The sequence below is a fragment of the Drosophila navojoa genome, chromosome X (genome assembly GCF_054131105.1).
Source record: "Drosophila navojoa isolate 15081-1374.11 chromosome X, UAZ_NAV_1.0, whole genome shotgun sequence".
Lineage (NCBI taxonomy): Eukaryota > Metazoa > Arthropoda > Insecta > Diptera > Drosophilidae > Drosophila > Drosophila navojoa.
Window position 1 is genome coordinate 11,813,400 of NC_142895.1, and position 13,656 is coordinate 11,827,055.

At 43.4% G+C, this 13,656-nt stretch overlaps 1 protein-coding gene across 3 annotated transcripts; it reads right to left on the reverse strand.

Moving 5' to 3' along the window:
• Positions 1 to 1,413: 1,413 nt before the first annotated feature.
• On the reverse strand, positions 1,414 to 12,221 carry SmydA-8 (SET and MYND domain containing, arthropod-specific, member 8). 3 transcript variants are annotated; one of them, XM_089263686.1, is made up of 2 exons: positions 11,201 to 12,168; positions 1,414 to 2,083 (listed from the first exon to the last, which is right to left on the reverse strand). In XM_089263686.1, the coding sequence occupies exons 1-2, from the start codon at positions 12,101 to 12,103 to the stop codon at positions 1,646 to 1,648; spliced, it is 1,341 nt and encodes a 446-aa protein (XP_089119812.1). In that variant the 5' UTR covers positions 12,104 to 12,168; the 3' UTR covers positions 1,414 to 1,645. The 3 variants fall into 3 exon arrangements, with proteins under 3 accessions (XP_089119812.1, XP_030244996.1, XP_089119811.1); XM_030389136.2 differs by lacking the exon at positions 11,201 to 12,168 and adding an exon at positions 4,993 to 6,130; XM_089263685.1 differs by lacking the exon at positions 1,414 to 2,083 and adding an exon at positions 5,694 to 6,294 and having other exon boundaries at positions 11,201 to 12,221.
• Between the last annotated feature and the right edge of the window lie 1,435 nt (positions 12,222 to 13,656).

The following is a 13,656-nucleotide window of genomic DNA, read 5'->3' on the forward strand; positions in this document are numbered from 1 at the left end:
TCACATGGCCCTCTATATATATATATATATATATATATATATACATATATACGTACATACAATGTATGTATGTATGTGTGTGGCTCACTGATCGCCAAATATCATTAAATAAACTGAAAGTAAAGCACCTCAAAGGTTAACTTTTATTCGGTTCTGGGTATTCCAATTTTGCGATGAAATGACTAAAGTCTAGATGGAATCCAATTGGATTTATACTCAGCTCGGCATTAGTGGGCAGAATATCTCGCATTTGAACAAAACTGTCCGATATTTGGACTGTATATGATTTACTAATTAAGTAAAATTCAATTTCTCTAATACCACAATAGTTCGATAAGAACTATTACTTGGAACTGGTTCCGTGTGTACTACAGTTTGGGACAAATTTAGCAGGTACGACCTTACTAGATCATTCTATTGGATTGCTTGAAACTAGTTCAATGAGTAAAGCACATCGGAACTAGTTCAGTTTCTACTCCTCATTGGAAACATTCATACTAGTACAGCTTACTGGAACTAGTTCACTTTGTAGTGCTTACTGGAACAAATGCTAAAAATAAATCTAATCCTAACTAGTTTAGTTTGTAGTACTCACTAGAAGTAAAGCTATTCGGAACTAGTTCAGTTTGTAGTACTCTTTATTGCAAGCTCTACAAGTAAAGCTCATCGCAGCTAGTTCAATTTGTTGTACTCATTGGAAAGAGTCCTACTAGGTCAGCTCATTGAAACTAGTTCACTTTGTAGTACCCACTGGAACAAGTTATAAAAGTAAAGCTAATCCGAACTAGTTCAGTTTGTTTTACTCATTATTGGAAACTCTACAAATAATTCTCAGCGGAACTAGTTCAGTTTGTAGTACTCATTAAAAAACAGTCATCCTAGGTCAGCTCATTGGAAATAGTTCACTTTGTAGTACCCACTAGAACAAGTTCTACAAGTAAAGCTCATCGGATCTAGTTCAATTTCTAGTACTCATGGGAAACAATCATACTAGTAAAACTCATTAGAACTAGTTCAATTTATGAAACTCCTTTAAACGAGCTCAACTAGCTCCAGTTGATAGGAAAACTGAAATAATTACCTGCCCAGAACTCTATAGTTCCATGAGTAAACTGGAACTTGTTCTTTGACTTATTGCGACTAGTTCCATTCTCTGGAAATAGATCCACAAGTATGCACTTCGAATGGCTCCCAAATAAAACCTCTATCTAACTATTTACCTGATTGACCCAATCATGTTAACCAGTGTTATTATCGAAGGGATTATTGCCTTAGATCTATTTACAATTCGAATTCGAATGTCTGGAATTTAAATGATTTATGTACGTCACATTCGAGAAGCAGACACACCACAACAGCTGCCCACATGTCAAGGGGGCGTGGCACTCACTAAGTGAACAAAATAAATTGCAGTTTTGTTGTAGAGCTGGATTTATTTATTTATTTTTATTCTCATTGTATTCCTAGAGTGATTACAAAATAGAAGAAAGAGGAAAAAAATAGAGATATTTTACTAGCTACAGCAATTCCATGGCATTCACACACACACACACGCACGCAGACACACACAGACAACAACACACACACTAAGTTACATATACACATATAGACATGCACGCAATGGGTGTCCGTCAACAGTCAGGGCTCACTGTATCTCCTCGTTGATGAGCTTCTTCAGCGTGCACTCGCCGGCGCCCAGCTTATGAAGTATGGCCAGTATCTCCTCGCGATAGCGATCCTTGTGGGCGAGCTCCTCGGGCGTGTACTCCTCGGCGCCGATGCGGGTCATGCGCCAGATGACGTTCAGCTTGGCCTCGATCAGCACGTAGTTGGATGGCGGACAGAAGCGCGGGCACAGCTCATTGATGAAGTGGATCATGTCGCGCACGCTGCACGTGTTGATCCGATTGTTGATCGTGTTGAGGGCAAAGTCCTGGTAGCGCGCCATCTTGGCATGCGGAAAGACGTTCTCGCAGCTCAGGCAACGCCAGTCCGGCTGCAGCGTCTTCGTCTGCACGGGAATGACCAAGCCCTTGCAGCCCTGCTCCCGGCAGAACAGAGCCGACAAATACGTTCCGTTCTCCTGCAACACAGCAAATGGAAATCGATCAGACACAGTCGAGCTGACGGCCAATGGGTGCAATGGTATAGGGGTGAGTCCAATTGGATTCCACTTGGCATGAAATTCAAATGCATGCAGAATAGCTGGCAACGCAGCGCCCAGCAGTGGAGAGTCTTTTACAACACTGGCGGCAGCTTGCCAGATGTTATATGCAATAAAAGAAAAGGTGGCAGCACGCAAATTTTGAATCGACTCGAAATGGCAGTACTGAAAGGTTTTAGATCTAATATGTTTTTAGAAACTTAATATTCAGCAATAATTAAAATTTAAAAAAAAAATACTAATAATAATAAATAGGTATTATTACAAAAAAAAATAAAATAAACACGCAGAAATTATATAAAAAATTATTAATATTAATACTAATAGTAATAATAATAAATAGATATTATTTAAGAGAATGAAAGTTAATAATCAGAAATAATTTAATAAAAACTTTTTTTTAGATCTTAGATGAATTCAGTCAAAGCACTTCAGTTCAAAGCAACCAAGCTAGAGAGTCAAATAGGTTCGCTAATTTTTATAGACAGGACATTTCTCAACATTGTAAAAATGAGTTATCCAAGTTAGTTTAAAGTTCAAACTAGTTGTTGTTTCTCTCTCAATGCGTTAATAATTAATTTAGCTAAATATATATAAAGCTATACCCATTGTAAACACTTCGGATAACTTGTTTTGATAGCGGATAACGGTTAAGTAATATTTAAAGCAAATGTTAACAAATCGGATAATCTCTGTTAGTGGCGGATAATGGTTAAAAATTATTTAAAAAATCAGGAAATAAATTTAGTTAACTTCTAATGTTATCTGAATACACTAAATGAACAACATATATTATAAGACACTGATTGGATACAAAATCTCTTAGCACATGGAATATAGATATAGAGATAGAAGATATAGGAGCAGTTCAACATCGACTCAAGAGTATATTCATATATTTCATCTGCCTACATACACCTCATCCTCATTCCCATTTAACAGACATCTTCAGGGTATTCGAAATAGGGTTGCGAAAATATTTCCAAGTACACAATAAACAATCTGCAAAGTTGTTAGAGAATCTGGCAGTTGTACCTGTTCGAGGCACTCACACACAGACACACCTGCACACATACATCATATCACATATATATTGTACACATATACTAGATACAATTTGTATCCGCTCTGCTTCTGCTTCATCTTTGTCATTTGCATAGTCCGCCCGCATCGGCTAGAGACCGGAATGGCCTAGGCTGGTCTGGGTTGGGTAAGGTTAGATGGGATTGGCAGTGGAGGAGGCGCGGGAATGCGCGGCGCCAGGAGAGCTGTCATACGACAATCAACCACAATGTCGTGCGGGGGGTGGGGCTGGGGGTAGGTGCCGGTGGCCGGGGGTCGGGGGATGTCATGTCCGAAATTGCGGCAGCTGCCTTGGCTGTCTGTGTCGCCTGGCTGTCAGTTGTGGGTCTGGGTCTGGGTCTGGGTCTTGGTCTGGTCATGTTGCACTAATGAGCCTCACGCTCATGTTCCCGCACTGTTAGATGGAGCACTACCTAGACACATATATCTAGACGACATCTATATAACTATATCTTTGCATATATTTATATATATGTATATATGTATATGTAGGTCTGTCGGTTCTGCACCATCAGCGCAAGTTCATGCAAATATCATACAACTAATCTAATTAAGCGCATTTTTGTCATCTCGCTGCCAAATGCCATTATTCAACTAATCCAACTGAGTTGTGTACATAAAGGTATAAGAGAATGCTAGCCATATAATTCTTATAAGCATAAATATATACATACATACAGATACATACATGCATATACACATACAATATATAAATCTGCTTTGGCTATATGGCAAACGCTCACACGCAGCTGCAGACTCTTTCGGTTTCGGTTCTATTCAAAGATATTTTCTTGCAGAGACACAAACATTTCAGAAATTCCAATAATTGTTTTATGTCTGGCTAGAGATGACCCAGTCGCATTCCCCTGCCAATTCCCATCCCCAATTGGCCAATACTATTTTAGTTACCCATTTCCTAAACAACTCAATGGGGTCACTTATGAAACGCTTATCCAGCTTTGAGATTTTGATCTTAAGTTTAAGCAGCAAACGCAAAGTGATTCATGAGCCTAGGATTTACATTTCTTAGCAACAAATTATTTATCCAGCTACAAGAAACATGCAATTCGTAGTAATAAAGAGCCGAAACGATAATGTCATCATTTCGGATAAACATTTCTGATGCCGGATAATAGTTAAAAAACATTTATAATCAATTTTGACAGTTTCGATTGAAAATGAAATGAAAATGAAGAAATTTATGCAATAAATCAGTTTTAGAGTAACTTTGATATCTCTTGCATAACACTAAATGAGTAACAGGTATCGAATGGTAGCAAAACGTATGGATTACAAATCCATAATCAGCTTATAGTGATTACAACTGTTTCGGATAGCTAATTATGACAGCGGATAATGAATATAAGAACAAAGCAAACTCAAAAGTGTCGAATCTGAAGGAACTAAAGATTTTCCAATTTTAAAATTATGATTAGGAATTAGAGCGATTGGTTAAATAATATCGGATAACAGATATCAAATAAAAAATTACTTAATTGGTCAAATAATGGATAAGGGATATCAAATAAGTAAATACAAAGTCTGAGTCATATTTTGCTTTAAAACAGACTTGTTAACGGATAACAACTGTCATATGGTGAAAGGGATAAAAATATTTCAAACCGAAATTCAAATATGCAAGTATGTATGTCGTAATAAGTCTTTCGGATAACGATCAATGGATATCGAGTGTCGGATATTGGATATCCGGTGATGGAGCGCATGAGAGCGGAGAGTCTACTCACAGAATTGTCGTTGCACCTGTCGCAGTTGCATACAAAGTACTTGGTCATCTTGAGGAAGATGCCGCGCGTGAGGTTGCTCCAGAGGATCTTGGTGTAGGTGGTGGTTATCTCGCCGCCCTTGGGTATGTCGCGCGCCGCACGCACCACCGCCAGCCGCCCGTTCTCGAAGTAGTGGCTGGCATTGGGCGTGCACTCGTGGTTCATGATGGCCGTCAGCGGGAAGAGGCCACGGAGCAGCGACTCGTGCCCGTCGACCCGGCAGGGCGCCTCGAAGGCGTTCGTATTGAGCACGCCCACGACGCGGAAGAGCTGATCCATGAACGGCTTGTCTGTGGTGGGGAACTTGCGGAAGCACTGCGCCGCCTTGATGATCTCCTGGCGATAGCCACGCTCCGCATTCGCCTGCATCGCGTCGACCAGGGCGCGCTGCTCCTTGCTGAGGTAGAAGACCCGCACGGCGGTCAGGATGCGCAACGAGAGCGGATTCACCACGTCCACGGGCTCGCCCGTCGGCGACAGCTCCTTGCACTCCTCGCTCAGATCCTTCGGCTGCCAGCGCTGAAAGTGCGCGCACTCATTGTGATGCGCCTCCGAATCGGCGCACTCCCCGCACACGGGCAGCGTGCAGCGATGCGGGCAGAGGAACTGCTTGGCGCCCAGCAGCCGGTGGCAGCAGACGCAGGTGTTCAGCTGGGAGCCCTTGCGCGCTGTGGGGCCAACGACCAGGGCGCGCTCCCTGAAGATTAGCTCGCCGGCGGCAATGTCGCGGGTGGCGAACACTCCGCGGCCGGCGACGGGCGACGGCGCCAGCATCCAGTTGGGCAGCTCCTCGCGCAGCTCGCCCAGGTGCACGTCGATGAGGCGGGCCAGCTGGTCCGGCGTGGTGCTGCGGCTGGGCGCCATGTGGGCGACCATGGCGGCCGTTGTATTAATGCGCTCCACCATGCTCTCCCCGTCTCCCTCACACACTCTCACACTATCTCACACACACACGCACACACACACTATCTCAGTGTCTCCCTGTCGCACTGTGTGTGCGCCTGGCCAGGATCGGCAGAAGGTTGCAGCGCAAGGCAGGCAAAGCACAGAGATGACAACGCGTCGTGGCAACGCGACGCGACGTTTGGCTGCGAGTGTTGGCGATTGGCGACTGGCGACAAGACCAGGCGAGCAGCTGGGCAGCAACAGCAGCAGCAACAGCGACGCCCGACGCCCGACGCCCGACGCCCGACGCCCAACGCCAGCGCCAGCCGAGGCAGCGACTGCGACAGCGACGCCCTCAGAGAGTATTAAACGCAAAAACTAAAAAAAAAAATAATAAATAAATAAAAAAAAAAAAAGTAAAAGAAACAGAAACACACACACACACACACAAATTAGAGGCAGCAACAACTAGAAAAATATGATTTATCCAAGGCGCGACACACACACACACAAACACACACACAGAGAAAGAGAGGGTGAGTGAGAGAGAGAGAGAGAGGGGCAAAGCCGCTTACGCTTTTGCTTTTGACTCTTATTCAATTTTGTGTTGCATTCAATTGGATTCGATACAGCAACAACAACAACAACAACCACGCATGACTAGCGACATGGCGTGTTGACGTCCATGACACACACACACACACACACACACACATGCACAGTCGTCGTCATCCCCCTCCTGCCGTCCTTGCCCTTGCAGCACTCGCTTTGCTTTGCCTGTCACTTCGATTTGTCATTTCAATTTGTATGACACGCCCCCACGGCAAACGCCCACTGCGACGCTGCGGTTATGAGCCGCCGCTATAAATACACAACACTAGCAACAACATAGCAAAAGAGGAAGAAGAAGCAGAATCAGCAGCATCAGGCGCTGCGGCCACGTGGTGCGACTTTCACATTTTTGCGGCTTCCGGCTGGAACCGCAGCGCAGATTTCTGGCTTGCCCCATTTTTTTTTTTTATACTATTCTGTGCTGCACTTGGTCACTGAGCGTTGAGGGACTTCGTGTGCGTGTGTGTGTGGGTGTGTGGCGCGTGTTGATGCCACATAAATGAAGACATTGCCAAAGCGGATTGCGTGCCGCGTCCACATGACAATGGGCCCAGCCAATGGGCCAAATGGCATCATCAGGCACACACGTGACCAGGTGAAACACACGCGCAGGCGACTGCCGCACGTTGTCACCGACAAAAGAGCACAGCAACAAAGACAGCAAAGAGTCAACGAAAACAAAAACAAAAGCACAGCAGAAAACGGAAAAAGAAAAAAAAAACAAAATGGGCCAAGCACACACGCACGTTGCGTATACGCCGCATGGGCCACACACAAAGAGACAAAGTGCCCCAAACGGTTGGCCCCAAAATCTGTTTTAGACACACACACACACACACATGCACACACATCTATCCCTTTGCTTGATGAGCCCACATGCAGGCACAGGCACAGCCACACCCCCCAATACGCCTCCACTGGAAAACACTTTGAATGCTTCGCCACGCAAATTAAAAACAAATTCACAAAAAAAAATAAAAAAAATCAACTAAAGTCAAATATAACAAAAAAAAAAAAAAATTTGTCAAACAAAAACTTGAAAGAAAACACAAGTTTTGTATTTTTCATTCAGCACAAATTTTTGCACAAAAAATATGTATATAAAACACAAAAAAAAACATGCTTGAAATAAGCGCAAAATAGTTGACAACAATCCACAATGCGCGACTAGTATGATACCCTAGGTTGATGTGTGAATGAATTCATATACATATACCGGACATATATACCAATAATCTTTAATCGATAATCAATGATTTGAAGATTTAAAATAGATCAAAAAAGACTTAAAAAATTCTTCAAATATTTTTCTAAATTTTAGTTTAATTGAATTTTAAAGTTAACTGTTTGAAGATTTAAAATAGATCAAAAAAGATTTAAAAAATATTTTTCTAAATTTTAATTTAATTTAATTTTGAAATTAACTGTTTGATATAAGCTCAATATATGCAATCGCTTATTATCGAATATCGATTATTATATAAATATTTGTTAAATATATATAAATGATATACAATAAAGCCAAAAGTATTTAAATACATGTAGCACTAACAACTTTTACTCTACAAAATACATAAACACAATCGATAATTATCGATTTAGGCAAATCATTGTCAATACTGTCATTGATTTCATATTGGTCTAGTTTCTGTTAGCTGTTGCTAGCTCTTCCTTCCACAACACTCAAATGCCACTCACCCGCTTGTCAGGCCCTTTCACAACACTTTCGAAGGGGTATCGGACATATCAACGCAACCGAAATGTTTTTCTTCTTTGACTGTGGCCGCACGTCAGTTGCGTTTTGATATGTTTTCTCGCATGTGGCTCGGCCGCGTCTGCTTCGTCCAATAGCCAAAGATTTACAGTAGCGCCCCCTGGCGTGCCAAATGTGCGTGCAACAGCAGCGTATCTCAGTGTGAGAGCGAGCGAGAGGTTTCTCTGAGAGTGCGTGTGTGTGATGTGTGTGTGAGTGTGTGTGTGTGTGTGTGTGTGTGTGTGTGTGTGTGTGTGTGTGTGTGTGTGTGTGTGTGTGTGTGTGTGTGTGTGTGTGTGTGTGTGTGTGTGTGTGTGTGTGTGTGTGTGTGTGTGTGTGTGTGTGTGTGTGTGTGTGTGTGTGTGTGTGTGTGTGTGTGTGTGTGTGTGTGTGTGTGTGTGTGTGTGTGTGTGTGTGTGTGTGTGTGTGTGTGTGTGTGTGTGTGTGTGTGTGTGTGTGTGTGTGTGTGTGTGTGTGTGTGTGTGTGTGTGTGTGTGTGTGTGTGTGTGTGTGTGTGTGTGTGTGTGTGTGTGTGTGTGTGTGTGTGTGTGTGTGTGTGTGTGTGTGTGTGTGTGTGTGTGTGTGTGTGTGTGTGTGTGTGTGTGTGTGTGTGTGTGTGTGTGTGTGTGTGTGTGTGTGTGTGTGTGTGTGTGTGTGTGTGTTTGTCTATTTGTACTTGAACTAGTTTGGACCTCCATTAGCTCTTAACCTGGCAGCTTGCCCAGACCCAAAGGAATATGCAATATGACAGGCACCATAACAGAAAGGGTGCGAGGCAGAGGCCCACATACGTATACACATATATACATTTGTATGTATGTCTACATGTATGCACGTTGGCATATGCTTAACGCGGCAAGGGATGGACGATTTCATTCAAAATATTCTACAAGAACAGCATAATGAGCGGGAAATAGAGATCAGCTAGGGCAAGCGGGCGAGCAGGAAAGATTTACATCGCATCAAGAAACAATTTGACGTTGGCTCATGGCTCAACAAGTTGTCATTCAGAGGCATTTCGCTGAATGGGAGCGCGATTTGATTGCGAGCACCAGACGCTCGAGTGCCAAGTGCTGTAGAACGTTTCATGGTATGTACATACATACATATGTATGTATGTATGCATGCATGTATTTATAGCTGCATTGGGAAACGGCTCATTAGTCGTTGCTTTGCGTAAATAGTTCAAGAGATTATTTCTATCACAATTCGAAATTCACGTCAAGTAGAATTCACATTGATTTGGTTTTGGTATCTTGCAATATTCAAATAATCATTCACAATTGTCTGTTTTGGTATTTATGCAGCTGCATTGCACATTTGTCAATCAATCACAATTGTTTGTTTTGGTATTTTGGCTAAGCAAACAGCGCATTCAAATTTGAGTAACATTCACAATGGCGATTTTGGCATTCGCCCATGCAGCTAGAGATGAGAAGTGCAATAAATCGATCACAACTATCGCCATTGCTTGGACGTGTTGCAAATGGTGATTTATATTGTAAATACGAATAAAAATAAAAATTAAAAAGGAAAATAAAATATAAAAATTAAAAAAAAAAAAACTTTTGGTTAAATATTTACTCACATATTTACTTACTTTTCAAAACACTTGGGGGCTACGCTTGATTAAGATGTGAAAAGTTAAATTGGGCTGATTATCAATATGCAAGCAATCAGCCAATCTGTCCGTTTATCCAAATAGAGATTGTTCAAATCAAGCAACACATTTATTGCCCATCTATGTATTTAGTTCATATCAAAGCTTCAATTGAACAAACGAATGGGCTATTAATGTCGAGAGAGTGTGCTGCCTAATGCACAGTTGAATGAACCTGGAAGCTCTGTGCCAAGTGCTAAAAATCACACAAAGTGCCGATCAATGGATGGCCGGATGGGCCAAAAACAGATGCGTATTCGTTCATGGGTGTGCGTGTCTATCTATTGCCCTACATTGCGATACACTGGCATACATAGTGACGCAGATGTGGATACAAATATAGATGCCAATCGAGAAACAGATACAGAAAGAGATAAATATAAAGAAAGAATTATAGATACGAATACAAATACATATGTATATACACGTACATACATACATATGCTGAATGAGGTATATCTAAAGGTATAGATATAAATATAGATACAAGTCGATATGCAAATAGAGAGACAGGTGCAGACTCATTAGAGATATACATAGGGATACAGATAGATATACGATGTACGATACACAAACTGAAGAGGTAAATGCATAGATTTAGATACCAATGGAGATACGGATAAGGATATAGATATACAATGGAAACTCGGATAACAAATATAAGGTAGAGATAAAAAGAAAGCTATATCTAAAGATTTATGCATAGAGATATACAGATAAAAGCAAAGATATATAAATAGATTTGATAACAATATATATACACTAAGGGATAAAGATAAAATGATAAACGGATAAAAGCTAAGCTGTATCCAAAGGTAAAAGCTCAGATTTAGATAAGAATATATGTATATGTATATGTATATGTATATGTGTCTGTACGATAGGGATAAGAATAATGATAATAATAAAGATAGAAGCAGAGATAGGTATACGGATAAAAACACAAACATAAGGCCTAGACATATATCCACGCAAGCCTGCATATATTTAGTGATACGGATAAGGCCAAATACATATACATATGTATATAAGTTGCGTAGATACAGATACAGTTAGAAATAGGAAGACATTTGCTATTTTAGTAGAGCGGATCGCAATCACACATACGTAGAGCACATAGAGCAAAAGCACACAGATATACGCAGAGAGAGAGAGAGAGAGAGAGAGAGAGAGAGAGCACGCGAGCTAGATAGAAAGAAAGGGAGAGAAAGAGAGAGAGAGACAAACACAGAGACATCGAGTTCGCTTGGCCAACTCACCGTGGGATCCTGACAACGCGGACACTGGCACATGAAGTGCTTCGTCATGCCGAGAAAGATTTTGCGCGCGAGCGTGGACCAGAGGAGCTTCGTGTAGGACATGGTGATCTCGGCGCCCGCCGGGATGCGCTCGGTGGCCGTGACCACGATGGTCTCGCCATCCTCAAAGTGGTGCGCCGCATTCGGCGTGCACTGGTGGTTGAGCAGGCCGGCCAGCGGGAAGAGGGCGCGCGTCACCACCTCCTGGCCATCGATGTGGCAGCGGCTCTCGAAGGCGTTCGTATTGAAGGCGCAGACCGTGCGATAGAAGTAGTCGAGCATGTCCGGGTCGCGCGGAAAGTGCTCGAAGCACTCGGCGGCCCGCTGCACCTCGCGCATGTAGTAGCGATCCGTGTTCGCCTGCATCGCGTAGAGCAGCTGGCGCTGCCGCTCGTCGAGGAAGAAGCAGCGCACCACGCTGAGGATGCGCAGGGCGCGCGGCTCAATGATGTCCAGGTGCTTGGGCTGCCATTTACGGAACAGCTGGCACTCGACGGCGTGCCGTTCAGAGGGCGCACAGTCCGGACAGACGGGCAGGCCGCAGCCGGCGCTGCAGAGCGCCGACTCCTCGCTCTCGCCCGGTGGCTGGTGGTAGCAGTGGATGCAGGTGCGCAAATTGCGGCCACGATGCGCCGTCGGTCCCACCAGGAGCGTGTGCTCGCGGAACAGCTCCTCGCCCTTCTCAATGTTGCGCACGGCGAACACGCCACGCCCCGATATCGGCGAGTCGGCCACACGCCAGGCGGGCGCCGGCGCACGCAGTGCACCCAAATGGGCGTCGATCAACGCGGCCAGCTCCTGCGTGCTGGCATTGATGGTCATCTGGGGCACATGCTGCTCCAGCTGCTGCTCCAACTGCGCCATGGACTCGGATGGGGATGTGAATGCGAATGGGAATGGGAATGCGAATGCGAATGCTCTCTGATTGGATGGATAATCGAATACGAATCGATACGGATCGATCGGCTCGAATCGCTTACTCTCTCGAATCGCAACTGACGCATTTCCAATTTTCTATTGCTGTCGCTGTCGCTGCCGCTGCCGCAGCCTCTGCCTCTGCCTCGACTGCTCTGCCTGCTGCCTGAGCATCTCTCGCAGCATCTTTGGCATCTCATTAACTGGCGCTGCTGCTGCTCTGCGGCGCTCTGTTTGCCATGGAACTGGCAGCTATAATTAGTCGGGCTTCACTCGCAGCGTGAGGCCAGCGCTCTCCGACAGCCCTCTCCAATTTCCCCATGTGCCGCTTCCCTTTGCCCCGCTGACCCACGTCCCTTTGCTACGGCAGCTGCACTCGACTTCCACTAAACCAGCCACCCAGCCAGCCAGCCACCCACTTGCCGGGCATTATGTAGCCGCCTGAAAGCAGGCAACAAGTTCCGGCCTCGCATCAGCCGCCAGCTGCAACATGAAACGTTACGTATACGCAGCCAGCAGACGTATTACGTATACGCAACGTCGAGTGCTTCATTAAGGTTCATTGGAGCTGTCTCTCTATGAGTGTGTGTGTGTGTGTGTGTGTGTGTGTGTGTGTGTGTGTGTGTGTGTGTGTGTGTGTGTGTGTGTGTGTGTGTCGTTGTGCCTACATATGACAGGCAGCTGCCTGTTCTCGATGGATTTCATTCAATTTCAATGAAAGGTAACTTTATTAAACCAATAAATATTGCGCGTTCCTGGGGAAGAGAGGGAGAGAGAGAGAGAGACAGAGAACGAGACTTCACCGGGACATGCGGATGTCCATGCATGGATATGCATGTGTATATATAACTATACATGTATGTATGCAAGCATACCTTTTATGTATACTTCCATTTGTATAAACATACATAGATACATAGATACATAGATACATAGATACATAGATACATAGATACTTAGGTACATATATACATAGATACATAGATACATAGATATATAGATACATAGATACATAGATACATAGATACATAGATACATAGATACACAGATACATAGATTCATAGATACATAGATACATGGATGCATAGATACATATAGATATATAGATATATAGATATATAGATATATAGATATATAGATATATAGATATATAGATATATAGATATATAGATATATAGATATATAGATATATACATACATAGATACATGGATGCATAGATACATAGATACATAGATACATTAGATACATAGATACATAGATACATAGATACATAGATACATAGATACATAGATACATAGATACATAGATACTCTCCCTCTCTCTCTCGGTCCCATTCCCACTCTCCAGTTCCTCTATCTTTTTCTCTCTCTCTCTCTTTCACTCACTCTTATCTCTTTCTCTGTATGCCCCCAGACATCCAGAAATATTCGTTCTCCCGTTGCCCCCACCCAAATCAATTCTACACACATTCAATTTGTAACACTCGATATTAAATTTATTT